This window comes from Alligator sinensis, unplaced genomic scaffold (genome assembly GCF_000455745.1).
Source record: "Alligator sinensis unplaced genomic scaffold, ASM45574v1 scaffold476_1, whole genome shotgun sequence".
In the NCBI taxonomy this organism is placed as follows: Eukaryota; Metazoa; Chordata; order Crocodylia; family Alligatoridae; genus Alligator; species Alligator sinensis.
The window spans coordinates 256,990-272,464 of NW_005842444.1; the positions used below are offsets into that span (position 1 = coordinate 256,990).

The 15,475-nt window shown below is 43.6% G+C and overlaps 2 protein-coding genes across 4 annotated transcripts in view; one reads left to right on the top strand and one right to left on the bottom strand.

The window, feature by feature from the left end:
- WHAMM (WAS protein homolog associated with actin, golgi membranes and microtubules) overlaps positions 1 to 15,475 on the bottom strand; it is a 63,396-nt gene that overhangs the window by 26,350 nt on the left and 21,571 nt on the right. The window lies entirely within an intron of this gene.
- Positions 1 to 15,475, top strand: part of FSD2 (fibronectin type III and SPRY domain containing 2) — a 33,100-nt gene that overhangs the window by 2,128 nt on the left and 15,497 nt on the right. For 2 of the 3 annotated variants that reach the window (XM_025212083.1, XM_014523099.2), the window contains exons 2-9: positions 2,973 to 3,807; positions 3,897 to 3,992; positions 5,894 to 6,127; positions 10,170 to 10,192; positions 11,296 to 11,417; positions 12,688 to 12,843; positions 13,707 to 13,841; positions 14,885 to 15,038. In XM_025212083.1, the coding sequence (XP_025067868.1) occupies positions 3,052 to 3,807; positions 3,897 to 3,992; positions 5,894 to 6,127; positions 10,170 to 10,192; positions 11,296 to 11,417; positions 12,688 to 12,843; positions 13,707 to 13,841; positions 14,885 to 15,038 (1,676 nt within the window). In that variant the 5' untranslated portion in view covers positions 2,973 to 3,051. Of the gene's footprint in view, positions 1 to 750; positions 939 to 2,972; positions 3,808 to 3,896; positions 3,993 to 5,893; positions 6,128 to 10,169; positions 10,193 to 11,295; positions 11,418 to 12,687; positions 12,844 to 13,706; positions 13,842 to 14,884; positions 15,039 to 15,475 lie in introns of all 3 variants that reach the window. The other variant, XM_025212082.1, reaches the window with a different exon arrangement.

Genomic DNA, 15,475 nt, shown 5'->3' on the forward strand with positions numbered 1-15,475 from the left:
AGTTCCCGCCCCAGCCACTCCCAAAAGAGAATGCAGCAATCGGCCAGTGCTTTCAGGAGGGGCACCAGTGCTCCCGCCTGCCCCCCTGCCCATCGCCTAAGCGGTGAGCACAGCCATCAGGGGATGCACTGGCACTCTCAGGGGCTGCATATGCACCCCCGTGCACCCCCTACGCATCGCCACTGACCCTCATAGTGATAAAGTACTTCCTAATCATCTCCTGCTGCCATTTGAAGCCATTGCTCCTAGTCCTGTCCCCGACAGCCACCGTCTCTATCTTGTAATCTCTTTTCAGGTATTTGTAGACTTTTATCAAAACCTCCCTTCAGTTTTCTTCTCTGGATATGTAGTTCTAAAGTCCTAGTTCTTTCAGACTTTCCTCATAAGTCATGTTTCCTATGCCTTTTTTTTTCTCTCCCCTGGACTCTTTCCAATCAGTCCACATCTTTCTTGAAGTGTAGGACCCAAAACTGGACACAGTATTCCAAGTGTGGCCTTACCACTGCCAAAAAGAGTGGAAGAATCGCTTCCCTTGATTTGCAAGAGAGACTCTTGTTAATACAAGTCAGTATGCTACTGGTGTTTTTTACAAGAGCAAACTGTTGGCTCATCTTCAACTGTACCTGCAGGTCCTTCTCTGTAATACTACAGCCTAGCCAATCATTCCCCAGTCTGTCTTTGTGCATGCAATTACTCCATCCCAAGTGCAGCATTTTGTACTTGTCCTTGTTGAATGTCATCTTATTTCAGATGATTTTCCCAGGCCGTTCTGGAGCCTAACCCTACTCGCTTTGAACTCAAGACCTTGTGGTAGAAGGACCAGCAAGCTTCCACTGTACCACAGCCACAGCCTTTGTATAGGTGTTGATATAGAGATGAACAAATGCACATGAAGGAATCTATACAGCTATATTTATAACATGAATGTTCTTTAAGAGGTATGTTTGTATCTGTTTTGAGGTTTTTAAAAGAGCAAACAGGAAATAGAACTTCCTCCCTGTATTGATGTATTACCACCACCGCGCATTCACCAGGAATGCTGTGGCTAGAACATTTTGATTCATGCTATAAGTTTCTGCCAATTGAACTAACAGAGTAACTGAGAGGAGTAGTAGGTTTTTATTCCTCTTTTGAACAAGCACTTGAGGGGTCAGAACACCAATATTCATTGACAAGAGAAAAAATGGGAGCAGCTGGGAATCATGGTTCCTGTTTGACGTGCCGGGTAGGAGCTTTCTCTACTAGGCACAGACTTTTCTGTTTGTTCTCCTGTCCTGCTCTGTTTCTCCATCTAGCCAGGCCCAGGCTTCCACCCCTCAGGCTTCTCACTGCAAGCCAAATGTCCTTCCCAGGAAATCCTAGTCTCATCCCCCTGCAGACTTTCCATATTAGTCCCAGTCTCCTTATTTAGCTACCCCCAGTTCTGTCCCCCTAACCCTGAGCATCTTCCCCTCTGCCTCTTTGCCCAGGCAGTCTCAGTTGCTGCCTCCTTGTGTGTTATTCAGTCCTATCTCTCTCCCCAGCCCTGGCCTCTAGTCACCAGTCCCAGTCTCCCCCATGTCTCTTAATCTGATTTTAGTTCCACTTCCACATCACAGCTCTCAATTTCACTGTCTCACTTTCCCCCTGGGTTCCAGTTGCTGCCTCTTTACCTAGTTAGCCCTTGCCTCCTGACTGAGCCTAGCTCTAGTCTCTTCCTGCCCCAGCAGTTCCAGCCTCGCCCACCACAACTTGCAGCCCAGATTTCGTGTCCCTCAGGCCACCCCCCAACCAGTTCTAAGTCCTTTTTCCTTGTTATGTTTTTCTCCTCTTGTCCCCTTGCCAGCCCAGTGGTGGCATTAAACCTTGTGGCTACCCAAGCCACTGTTTCAACACAGCTGTGGAGCCCATAAAGTGAATGCTACTGCTGCTTGCCCCCACCCCCCTTTTCTCTTGCTGCTGATTTTAGTCACTTTGGGCAACAAAAAACCCAGATTTTGGCAACAGGTAAGGAGGGGAGGCAAGTGTTGGATTAATAGCAAGATTAACATTGCTGCTGCAGGGAAAAAGCCCCATGAGCCAGATGGCCCACTCCCATGGGCCATATGTTTGACACCGCTGGTTCACAGCACAGCGTCTACATTTTCAGATCAGGTGCCTAAAGCTGTTCAGCCCCAGCCCTACACCTGGAACAACCTGCAGCAGCTCAAAGCTGCAACTGCACAGCGAGTCCTAGTGGATAAGAGCTCTTCTGGTAGAATCTCAAAATTGCAGGTGTCCACGAGACCCTTTTCAGAACCTTTTTCTCTGTTTATTTTATGCCACTTCGTGAATAGGCCACGACTGATAAAATTAAGAGTCCATTTGGGAAATTAGTACAGGGGTGCTGAACCCCCAGCCTGTGGGTGATATCCAGCCCCAGGAGCCATGTTTTCTTCCCCACAGGAATGGCCACGGATCTAAAAATTTGGCAGCCGGGGAACAGTAGCAGCATTAATTGCCACTCCCCTGTGCCAAATATGTGGGCCTATAGGGAACCCTGCAGGCAGATACCATAGCTCTATGTGCTAGACCATGTGTGGCGCACAGACCCTGATCTGGGCATGTGGGATAAGGCAGCCTGAGGCAGGATCTGGGGACACAGGGCCTGATCTGGGCAGCACAAAGCAGGATCTGGGCTTGTGGGGCCTGATCAGGGTAGCACAAATTGAAATCTGTGCAGTGCAGGCCCCAATTTGGATGGTGTGCAGGGGGATCCAGGCAGCACAAGATGGGATTGGAACATGAGGGCAGATCCTATAGATCCAATCCAAAGACCTGTTCTGTGCCACCAGTCCAGCCCATGGGGCCAAGAAGTTGAGCAGTAGTAGTCTAGTGCTTCTTGACACTTTGCATGACTGGCTCTGAATCAGATCAACTTATACTGCCTGTGTATTTCAAATCAAAATCCTCATTCCTTATCATTCTTGATTAATTATCCCTTTATTTTGCAGGATTGAGACACTTTTCATTTGGACATCTCAAAAGCCTTACTGGGGAGAAACTACAGAAATCATCCAGCCAGACACTATAATGGAGAGCGAAGCTAGTGATACAGAAGACTTTGATCAAGATCTTGAACCATCAGCTTCCGTGACAGTCCCGGAATCTAATGATCCTGAGCCTGGAGGCTTAATGTTTTATCACATGGATCTTTATGAAACAAGGGAAAGATTAGATATCTTTCCTGAAGAGCCATCTAGCAGAGCTCTGGGTGAAACAGGGGAGGAATCAGCAAGGATAGGTGAAGAGTTTCAAAGGCCAGTTGAAATGGGGTATGATGTGGAAAAGGAAGTTGAAGAACTAGCAAAGCTATATGGCCTTGATGAGGACAAAGGAATAGAGGGGGAGCTCCTTGTTGGGAGTATAGTTAAAGCTGGCATTATAAGGACCAAGGAGACACCTGTTAAAATGGAAGGTGTAGCAGCAGGCTCATCTGGTTCTGTGCATAATGCACCAAAAAGCCATTCTCTGATAAAAGGCTCTCAACCTGAAAAACAAAGCATGGAGGAACAAAGGCTTCCTGAGAGAGGTTCTCAGGATGAAAACCAACACTTACAACAAGCAGGGAGAGTGCGTGAGGGGCTGAACAGTTATGCAAGCCCCAGAGAAGACCTAAAAACCTACGGAATGCAAAATGAGCCGACTCGTGAGCTGAACAGCAAGGAGGAAGCTGCTGATATTTATTGCTCCACCTGCAAGACCCCAATTAGAGCTTTCGACAAACTGTTTGGCAATCACAAGGATCATGAGGTGACTGAGCTCACCAATGCAGCAGAAATTGCAAAGGTAAGAAGTACTTGAGTGGACATTCCCATTGTGCTAGATGTCTGTTTAACAGTAATGAAGCATGTCAATAATAATGCTATCTTTGGCAGGAAGAGGTTCATAAAAACATGTGTAAGCTTGAAGAGCAGATTGCTCAGATGGAAAATGTTGCCAGCCATTTGGAAGAAATTTTCATCACTGTAGAGGTAAGGTGTTTATTCTTTGGTTAAATCTGCAGTGTGGTACCAGCTGGGTTCATTGCTGTTTTGACAAGAGTGAAATGTTCAGCTTTTAATAGGATGAGTAATAACAGTAATAGAACTCCTAATTAACTTCGGGCTTGCCGACATGGGGACATTCAGAAATATTAATCTGAATTAACATTTAAAGTAATTTACTTGAACCACATTCAGTCACTGTATAGACACTCTTATTTAGCATTAAAGTGGCCTTCCTTCAGTTTATCTTAATTTACTCTGGAAACAAAGTCAGTTAAATTGAATTAAGGCCACTTTGATTCTGAATGAAAGTGTCCACAAGGGAGTTTCATGTGGTTTAGCAGATTTACTCTAAATTTACACCTTCAGTTAGGGTAGATTAACTTCCATGAGCTCTGTCATGTAGCTGAGCCCTTGATGCGATGCAGCACACAAAGAGCTAGAGTCCACCTGTGTTTATGTCAGTTTAGCCCAGGGTGTCAGGCCCCTGTGGGTAGAAAATCTGACTGGAGGAAGACTGTAGTAGCACCATCCACAGAGAGATGTTCGTTAGCCTGAAGTGGAATAGAAGGCAGGTTAGATTTGCATCTTATAGCACCATGTAGCCAGCCTCTTGCCTCTGCTGGGGGTGGCTGGAACCAGGCAGCACTGTCCGAGGAGTGGGAGGCAGTTGGTGAGGAAGCCCTGCCTTCCGCTCTTATCTGCCCTCCCAGCATCTCTCCTGGCAGAGAGCAGAGGTGTAAGCATTAGCTGCTCAGCCTGTCTGCCCTAGAGTGAAACCAGGGATCCCCAAGTGGCTGCTTTGGTTCTCCTGGTACCTGGATGTGCTCTTCATAGGTGGAAACACCTGATTATTATGTACTTCTTTGTGTTCCTGGCTTTAGGTTAATTTTACTTCATTATGTTCAGAATGAATACCCCATAGTGTCTTGTGGTGGCGGAGAGAGATCAATAGCTAGAAAGATCTGCTAATTGTTTCTAATGTAATGATAATCTCACAGCGTCTAAGGACCATAGGCATGTCTACATGAGACGCTACTGTGCAGTAGCAATGAGCCTCTGCACAGTAGCTCATTGCTATTGCACAGTAGTGTTGCCAGGCACTAACCGTGTAGTGATTCATAGATTGTAATAGATTCATAGATTGTAAAGGGCTGGAAGGGACCTCGCAAGATCATCAGGTCCTGATGATACTGCTCGATAGTAACGAGCTACCGCACAGAGTGTTGCCAGGCACTAACTGTGTGGCGATGATACTGCACAGTAGCTCATTGCTAATGCACAGTAGTGTCAGGAAAAAATGGGTGGTGATGGTACTGAGCAGTAACATTGGTCATTTAGTACTTGCTTATATATAGTTCACTGCTTATGTAGACACAGCCTGTATGTATGTAATGGCATTGTCTCCTTGTTAACCATTTAGTCATAAACCTCAGGAAGTCATCTAATGTGACCCCCTGCCTCAGGCTGGGTCACCCCTGTCTAAACCATCTCAAGAAAATGCTTATTTAACTTGCACTTAGACTTTCAACACTGGAGATTCCACAGCCTCTCTAGGCAATCTCTTCCAGTGCTTAATCATGCTCATAGTTAGAAAGTCCTTTTCTGTATCCAGCCTAAATCTCCCTTGTTATAATGAAGCCCACTACACTTCTTGTCCTGCCCCTTGTCCACACAGAAAACAATTGATCAGCTGTTTTAAAACAATGCTTCCTGCATTTGAAGACTAATCAAATCCTCTCTAGACTGAATAATCCCAATTGCTCCAACCTTTCCTCATAATATATGTTTTCAAATGATCCCTTCAGTGGTTTTCAGTATGATTTTCCCTCTCACTGGGCTTTGGATCAGGCATTACGTGAGTAACATAACACTCAAATGCCTTACAGGAGAATTTTGGGAGGCAGGAGCAGAACTTTGAGATGCGTTGCAATGATGTGATGCAAACACTTGCTCAGAGATATGAAGAAAAGTTGCAAGATCTTGGGGAAGAGAAGAAGCTAAAGCTGGAAGCCCTGTATGGACAACTGGTCAGTTGTGGAAAGGATCTTGACACCTGCAAGGACCTGATGGAAACTATTCAGGAGCTGTGCATGAAAAACAAGAAAGTTGATTTTATAAAGGTAAGGACATAAAATTCATGAGATCCCTTCTGGCTGATATATTTCCTGATAACTCCCCAGTACTTTCCAATCTAGAGTAGGAAAAAGTAGCACCAAGGTTTGGAGTGACTGGCCACAGAACATCCAGAGTTGAGTCCGCATTCTTCTGGTTCTGCTTCCAGCACTCTGTACTGTTATACTTAGTTATGCTCAATCTAACATAATTCAAGTGCATAATCAGAGGTTTGTCTAACAAACTCAATCATTCACAAGTTGAATTCTGGTTTGAGGAAAACACTGTTTGTTCTCCAAGCCTCCCCTCTTATTTAGCTTTTGAAGGACTTAGCAGTGTTCCATGCCTCATACAGTTTGGACTTGCTGTAATCCTTGCTGTATTTTGGGCTCCCAGCAGGCAGTTTGAGGCAGTTACTTCAGTAGATTCTGCTTCTCTGTTTCTCTGTTTGCTCATTTTGCCAAGGAGTTCAAATATGTAACTACCAGGAGGCTCTAAATGGAATATGTTAGCAGCTCCTGCGACATGATTAATGAACCCCGCTGCTCAAGCAATTCAGACAGATATTTTCTCTGACAAGTGCCCCCCTTTTGAAAGATTGTGAACATCCCAGAGACTGACAGTCATACCGATCTGAGCTGTTCCAGGAGTGGAGTGTCAGAGCATTTCTATAGCAAGGCTGCTGTGATGTCCAAACAGGATGTGAAACTAATATCGTATCCCAGTCGAAGTCCCCCCTCGCATATCTCTTCACTATTCTCATCCACCCTGTTAAGCTCTTTTGATGAGCTGACATTTCCCTTTTCTTCTGCATCCCTGGAAATGACCTTGTTTCTTCCCTAGCCCTTAAGCACTTTTGCATTGTCTCTAGTAACTGCTTTTAATCTCTTCTGAGGCCATAGTCTCCCTTCCCCGTATGTTATGTAGAGGGAATTTCTTGAATTTGAGTTTATGGAGACAGCAGGTTTCAACTCGGCTGTTCAGCTTGCATGCTGGGACATAAATTATCTAGGGGCTGCACTTCTAGAATAAAGAGAGGAGTAGCTATAGGCTGCTTCACTGATTTCAAATCAAGGATGGTGTTAGGGTTAGGGTTAGGTGTTTAGATTTTTGGGATTTCATCAATGCAGCTAAGCAAAGTCACAGCCTCCATTAAATGAGTAACCTTCACTGGGGCTGGTGGGATGCATTTTGTTATTGACCAGTAGATGTGTCTTCCCTTTTATATTTACCAAGAACACACAGCGCTCTCCACAGATTTTTTTCTCCTGCCCCAAATGCTGGTTGTTCCTGCTTGTGACCATTGATAAGCACTTTGCATTCTTGGAAGCATAGGTGGGATGTGGAGGGACACACACTGGGTGCTGAATTATAGCTTGTGTAAGTACATAAGAGGCACATCTACACATTTATTAATGCACAGTAATTGCTGTGCATTTAAATTAATAAATTAATAGATTCATAGATTGTAAGGGGCTGGAAGGGACCTTGCAAGATCATTGGGTCAGCCTCCCCTGCACTAGGCAGGAAAAACAACTGGGGTCAGGTGACCCCAGCAAGGCGACCGTCCAGTCTCCTCTTGGAGATTTCCAGTGTAGGTGACTGCACCACCTCTGGAGGGAGTTTATTCCACAGTCTGGACACCCTGACTGTGAAGAAGTTTTTGTAGTGTTAAGCCTGAAACGGTCTCCAAGAAGTTTGTGGCCATTACTCCTGGTTTTTCCCAAGGGTGCCTTGGTGAACAGTTGTTAGCTGAGCCCTTGATGTATTCCCTTGATGTAGCAGTAACCTGCTACCAAGTCCCCTCTCAGCCTTCTCTTTTTTAGGCTGAAGAGACCCAAGTCCCTCAGCCTCTTCTCGTATGGCTTGTCTTGCAAATCTCTGATCATACGGGTGGCTCTCTCAGGACTCTCTCAAGCTTATCCATGTCCTTGTTGAAGTGAGGTGCCCAGAACTGGATGCAAGACTCCAGCTGTGGTCTCACCAATGCTGAGTAAAGTGGAAGAATCACTTCCTTGGTTTTGCCTGAGATGCGTTGGTTGATGCATGCCAGAGTATTGTTTGCCCTGCTGCCTACAGCATTGCACTTATGGCTCATATTCATACTATGGTCTACTATTATCCCTAGGTCCCTTTCAGTCATGTTGCTAGTCAGTTTGGCACCACCGAGCCTGTATGTTGGGGATTGTTTATCCCCATATAGAGCACTTTACACTTCTCAATGTTGAACTTCATTTGGTTCTGATCTGCCCAACTTGCCAGCCTGTCTAGGTCCACCTGTATCTGCAGCCTATCTTCAAGTTTGACCATGGTCCCCCATAACGTGGTGTTGTCAGCAAACTTGGCCAGTGAGCTCTTCACCCCCACATCCAAATCATTGATAAAGATGCTGAAAAGCACTGGACCAAGCACAGACCCCTGAGGGACACCACTGACCACTTCTCACCAGGACAACACAGATCAGTTCATTAGAACTCCTATCCCGCAGCCAGCTTCCTCCCCACCTGACTGTTGAGCAGCTGAGCCCACAATCCTCCAATTTTCCCATGAGAACATCATGGGATACCAGATCAAAGGCCTTTTGGAAATCTAGGTATACAATGTTGACTTCCTCTCTCTTATCCAGGTGGTGTGTTACCTGGTTGTAGAAGGAGATGAGCTTGGTAAGACAAGACCTGCCTGCAACAAAGCCGTGCTGGCTGGTGTTCAGAATCCTACCTGCTGCAAGCCTATCGCACATAGATTCCTTGATGAATTTTCCAGGATTTTCCCTGGGATAGAAGTTAGGCTAATTGGCCTATAGTTGCCTGGGTCCTCTCTCCTCCCCTTCTTGAAGATGGGCACAACATTGGCCCTCTTCCAGTCTTCCGGGACCACTCCTGAGTGCCACGAGTTTTGGAAGAATTTCGCCAGAGGTCCCACAATGACTTCAGCCAGCTCCTTCAGCACTCTCGGATGAAGTTTCATAGATTTCATAGATTTTTAGGGTCAGAAGGGACCTCAGTAGATCATCGATTCTGACCCCCAATGTTCATCCGGTCCAGCTGACTTCTAAATGTCTAACTTTTCTAACTGATCATGCACCAGCTCAACATCAACAGTAGGAAGGCGGTCATTCCCACCATGCCCATTCTGTACCCTATCTAGCAGGATTTTCCCCTCAGTCCATTGAAATACCAAAGCAAAGTTGTCATTTAGGAGTTCAGTTTTCTCCTGAGTGTTGTTAACCAGCTGTCCTGAGTTCTTAAGCAGTGGCCCCACTCTTCCATTTGTTTTCCTCCTGTTCCCTACATACCTAAAGAAGGACTTCTTATTGTCCTTGATTTGCCTTGCTAGTTTAAATTTAGTCACCGCTTTAGTCTTTCTAATCTGCTCCCTACAAGTGCAGGCCATTATTGTATAGTCCTCCTTGGGGACTGTCCCAACCTTCCATTGTTTGTATGCCTCTTTCTTCTTTTTCAAGAGAACCATGATATCCCTATTAGGCAAGACGGCTTCCCAGCCCTTCTGCTACCTTTCTTCTGCTTGGGAATGGACTTCTTTTGTGCTCCAAGTATCCTGTCCTTGAGGAATGACCACTCTTCAGTTTAGCACTTGCTTAATGAAGTACTAACTAAATGCGCAGTAACTACAGTTACTTCGCAGTAGCACCAGTGCATAGCTTTTTAGTGACACTTTCTGCACAGTAGCCTAATAGTACTGCACAGTTGCATATTAGCACAGTTTTTGCACAGCATGTTACTGTGCAGTGTTATTAGGCTACTGCGCATTACACATTTCATGTAGACATGCCCGGTAAGTAAATTAAGCCAGTAACTGGCCATCTGAAAACAAGATTTGGTAGGGCTTTATTCTTGGTATCCGAAAGGCTAAGAGCAAGAGGGTTAGCTCTGGCTTTGGAGCAAATGCTTTGAAAGCATTTTTAACGAAATTGTATCAGCTAAATCTGGCATTCAGTAGTCTCCATTGGTTAATCAGATAAGTTGCTTCTGCAGACATGAAAGACTTTCTATCTTTAACTCTTTCTCTCTCTCTCCCTTTTTCTTATAGGCTGCAGTGGCCCTGGTTGACAGGTAATATCAGTAGTCAAGATTTTGTATTTAACTCCTGCATGGCCAGTATAGTCATCTGAAATTGCTCATGTCAGATATGCCTAGTTATCAATTATTTGCTATTTTGTGACAATATTCTATACTGAACAGAGGAACAACAGAATGTTATTGAAGCTAACAAAGCTGTTCATGAACTGGTCAATCTGGTTTAAATTGCAATTGGAAAAGTTTCCAAATTAAGTTTAACAGCTTGAAAGTAATGTTAAACTGATCTCACAAAGCACATGCATGACAGCTAGAACTTGAATAAACCCGTGTCTCTTCAGCTTAGTCATAGCAAACTGATTTCAGTGGCTGAAAAATAGGATTACTTAAGATCTCAAAGAAATGCTCAGGATAGAAATCTGCCTAAACCAAGCTGTCTAAACCTACAGATTAGTAACAAGCTTATTAATATATTCATACAGAGGTTTAGCAAATCCAGGGGCGAGTTTGCAAAACTGATGGTGTGAAATATAGCAGTAGTAAAGAAAGAGCCACATCAGTGGCAAGATGTATGTTTTAATTCACTTCATTCCATCATGAAAACAAGTAAAAGAAAGCAAGTGAGAAAGGGAACTCGCTTTTAAAATTATGTGCATACAGTACCTTGCACAAGGCAACCTGGCTACACTTACAAATTTCTTCAGAACTGGAGTATTAAGGGAAAATATTGCCTCTCAACGGCTGAATGAGAGCCATCACATCAGCTAATCCACTGCGAGACCAAGGGCACGAGGACAGAATGTAAGAAGTTTCAGCCAAATTTGGGTATAAATAATTTTTAGTACAAATCTCATACAAATACATTTTAGTACAAATCTCTCCTTATGTTTCTGAAAATGCAGTATTGGCTGGGGTGGTGAATGAAGTACGTGGGATGGCTTTCATACGGACATCTAAACATTGTTTTAGGGGCATTGCTGGGGTTTTTTTCAGGTGCCATCAGAGGTAAACCAGCTTCTCTGCTGAATGGTAAAATAAAGAGCTCTTTTTCTACTGTTAACACAATTACTGTCAGAAGCCTTTCTCTTTGGGTACAGTACTATCTTCTTATAGCAATTAGACTCTTTTTACACTTATAGGCTGGAAAAATTCTTTAAAAAAGATTTGGATTTAGAGCTTTCAACACTGCCAGACTTTGAAGACAGAGCCATAGATTTCTCTGATATGGAACAACTAATGGACTCCATTAATACTGTTCCAGGTACTCATCCTGTTTGATCCGTATTTCAAACCTATTTTTATTAAGGTGTATATGTTGAATTGGAAGACTATTTTTTTCTTTTAAAGGGGACCTGTAAGAGGGAAGACAGGAGCTCAGGCCCCATATATGTTTGTGACGTTTATGACAGATAAAGGAGTATTGAAAGTTATTTTATTGACAGTGAAAACTAACTTATTTTTACCTTGGAATTATCAAGGCTGTCAAGTCTGGTCTTCTCTGGGAAGACTTAGAGAAGGGAGTTCTGAATTTTCTCAGCCGGTGCTTGAAAGACTAGTGGTGCTGACTCTAACCAGCTCATCTTTCTTCCCAGCACTTTGAATTTAGTTGAAATTACAAAAAAGCCCAAACCACTTCTCTCAGTGAATCAGATGTGTAGCTGCTTACTCCTCTGATATCTTTCAAGTCATTCTCCAAGCCTCCATTGAGTCTTGCATGGAAATTATGTAGCTGAGATATGAATTTCTAATGATTAAAAAAAATAAGCACACGGAAAAGGATGCTTTCAAAATAAACTCAGGCTTTCTTTATACATTATAATGAGTCAAAAAGGGCCCAGCCCTTTTCTGTTTCAGTGGGTCTTAAAGGGTCCACTGGAGCAAGGTTCATGTGTTATTTGGGTTGTTTGCACTTCCGCATTCTGCAAGCCAACTGTTTGACATGTACTTCCCCCTCAACTCTGTGCTTTCAACTTTACCACCAGATGCTCTTAAGTACTGGAACTAACAGCTTTATCTCTTGGCAGGGAATAATACAGATTTCTCTCCCATAGTATCCTGTTAGCTCTGTATCCTGCTTAATAGGAGACCGCATCCAGTGTTCTCCTCCCTTATTCCCCAAGAGTGAATTCCACCGTGTGCAGACGCTCACAGGGTAGCCTTAGGGGCAGTCAGGCTTTGGGAGAAGTTGTAAGCTTAGCGTTATGTTTCTGTCATTTTGTTTGAAAGCCAAATTACAGGAACTGGGTGAGCTTGGACCAGCCCACAGAACCCATTCACCTTGGTTTTATACCACTGACTCTGGGGTTTATATAAGGATGAGTGAGGGGAGGATCAGGTCTGGGATGCACCCACGCTGATCAGAGATGTAGCTCAGTGTCAACTTAAAGGGTTTGGTGTTCTTTTTTGTCTGTGAACAACTCCACAGGCTCTCATTGAGGCTACTCTGTAGAAGCAGAGGGATCCACAGCTCACCCTACTCCTGTACACAGAACCTGTGTGTTCATGAGATGAATCATTTGTCCTCATTTCAGCTCCCTCTGCACCAGTGATAAATCCCCAGGCTCCCAATTCAGCGACTGGCACCTGTGTGAGAGTTTGCTGGGGCCTTTTCTCAGATGACAGCATTGAATGCTACCAGCTTTATTATAAACAAGTGAGCGATGACACACCCAGTGAGGAGCAAGCTGGTAAGAAGGCACTAACTCAGGGGCTTGTATAGAAGCCAGCTGGAACACCCGTCTTTGAAATGGTTTCTGTGAACATAGCTGTACCTGTCACTGCTAGTGCTCCGGGGGGAGTGGGGGGGGGCAGATGAGCACATCAGAGTTATTTTTAGAGAATGCGCTACATGAAAAGCCCACGCTCATTTTGCAGTTTATATGCTTGGTATTTATAGATGGCAGCTCCTCACCACCCACATGCACAGAAGGAAGAACCACACAACTATTGTTGCAGATCCCATACAGCCAAGTGGCAGGATTGCATTAGCTAATACTAATTGTAAGTTCCTTTGTTAAAAACACAGTCAATTTTCCAGGAAGGCCTTATAGGGCCAAATGGCCTGTTTGGAAAGACAAACTGAACCTGGCAACATTTTACAAGGTAAAGAAGGAACAGCTTGTGAAGAATACACAGCACCTTCTTCTTTAAAAGGCCTCAGCAGGTGTCCAAGTACTAGGATGAGCTGACAGTGCAGCTTAGACAGCTGCCTCTGAGTGGAGATGTGCAGAGCCCATCCTGGAGACTCCTGCTCCAAGGGAACAACACACATCTTTGGCCTTTAAGCATTACTTTGATTTGGGCAGCTTCATGCTACAGAAGCTGATACTTCATCAGATTCGCATCTTCTCAAATGACAGAGGGGAGAAGGTGCCATGAATGAGCTGGCAATATGACAGCTAGTCAAAAGGATGATAAAGTGAAGCATATGACACATAAATTAGGAGCCCCAAAGAGTGTGTTTTAATGGCTGTAATTGGAGGAGGTTAGGCAGAAAGAAGAGGCAGGCTGTGTAAAGTCTTATGTGAACACCTTGTGTTTCTCATTTCAGAGCTGATGACCAAAGTGAAAGAAACATACCACACAGTTACTCATCTGGTCCCTAATACACAATATGAATTTTGGGTTAGCGCTTTAAATGCATCTGGCATCAGTCCAGCAAGTGAAAGAGCAGTTTATGTAACAGGTAAATTAACTTTGTTAATATAATGCAAGCAAGTGATTTTTATGGGGAACATGAATGATGCTTTAAGAACTTTTTCTTGGACCTGTCTCTGCTCTGATGGTGTTTTTCTTTGAAAAGATAAAATACAAGTCAGTGGCAGAGATGGGAACAAACCCCAGATCTTGTTCTTGTATCTAAGGACAAACCAATGTTGATCTGTCTTCAGAGCTTTCTGAAGTTTTACCATTTCTATGTCAGACATGCTTTATATTGACAATTCAGCACAGTTGAGTTTGATTAGAAATGAGAATGAGCCACATAAGATTCAGATCCAGATCTACATCCCTGCATTTTAACGTGTTCAGATCAAGAGCCATCACTGTGAAAAGGGCAGTCAAAACTGTTAGATTCAGATATCCCAGCTTCATTTAAGTTCAGCAATGTTTGAGTTTAATTTTTAAAGAAGGAAACGCAATGGTGAAGAATGTGGCAGAATAGGGAAACCTGTCAGACCACTGGCACTGATTCATGGTCCTGTGGAACTCCCTATACAATGAAATGCATCAGAATCCAGTACGGTCCTTAGTTTTCTTTTGTAAAACGCTGGTATCCAACTCTTCAAGAGTGAATGAAAGTGAGATCTTCAGGCACTTGCATCAGACGGTCTCCATGAGCCTGATGGTTGATGGATGATGCCTTCTTGTTTTAAATTAAGAATCCATTCAGTGAAGATAAATTACCATGACAAGGACAAAACAACATGAAAAATGAACAGGATTGTTGGACTAGCATCCACCCACATTTCTTTCTGATCAATTGTTTTGTGGTTGCTCTCATAACTTAAACAGCTCAAATAATAAACTATCTAAATAGTACCTGCATCTATCTACCCAACAGTTTATAGTACATCAGGAAAGTCATAAAGGGGTTTCTTTTATCGTTTAGTATAAAGAAAACAACTCTATTGTAAAAAAGATTTTTTTTTTAACTACCAAGAGTGTTATCTACAAAGCACATTTAGCCCATAGCAAAATTACTTAGAATCTACTTTGCTTACATTTTAGCACCTTCACCACCTATCATTAAAAGTCAAGAGAGCCAAAGCTGTGAAAATGCAGCTCTGATATGTTGGGAATCAGGAAACATTAATCCTGTTGAGTCCTACACGGTCGAATTGTCCAAAGTAACAAATGGAGCGAATGGAGATGTTATTACAGAGTGAGTCAATAAACTGTCACATAGTATATAGATATGAAGCTCTTCTGTGTTGGCTGGCATGAGGTATGTTTCTAAGTACCAAGACCGTTAGGCCAAAGAGATGAGACTAGAATTCTTGAATGTGAGGGTATGATGTTCAGTGTATCTGAAGAAATTGATTGAGCAACCTCTGACAAGCAGATATTTTATAGGCCTGTACTTTGGCTCTACTATGAATATAAAGTTGAAAATACCACTAGAAAAGTAATGGATTGCTCTGACTAATCCAGGCAAAATTAAACAGTAATCGAAATCTAACCACAGCTCCCGTGTTACAGACATTGAGCATCTCCCTGACACTTGTCTGGGCTTGTTAATAAATGTGTGCGAGATTTATAGGTCCTTAATTTAGCTTTTTGAAGATCCGTCCATCAGATTCTAATACGGGGGGGCGGGGG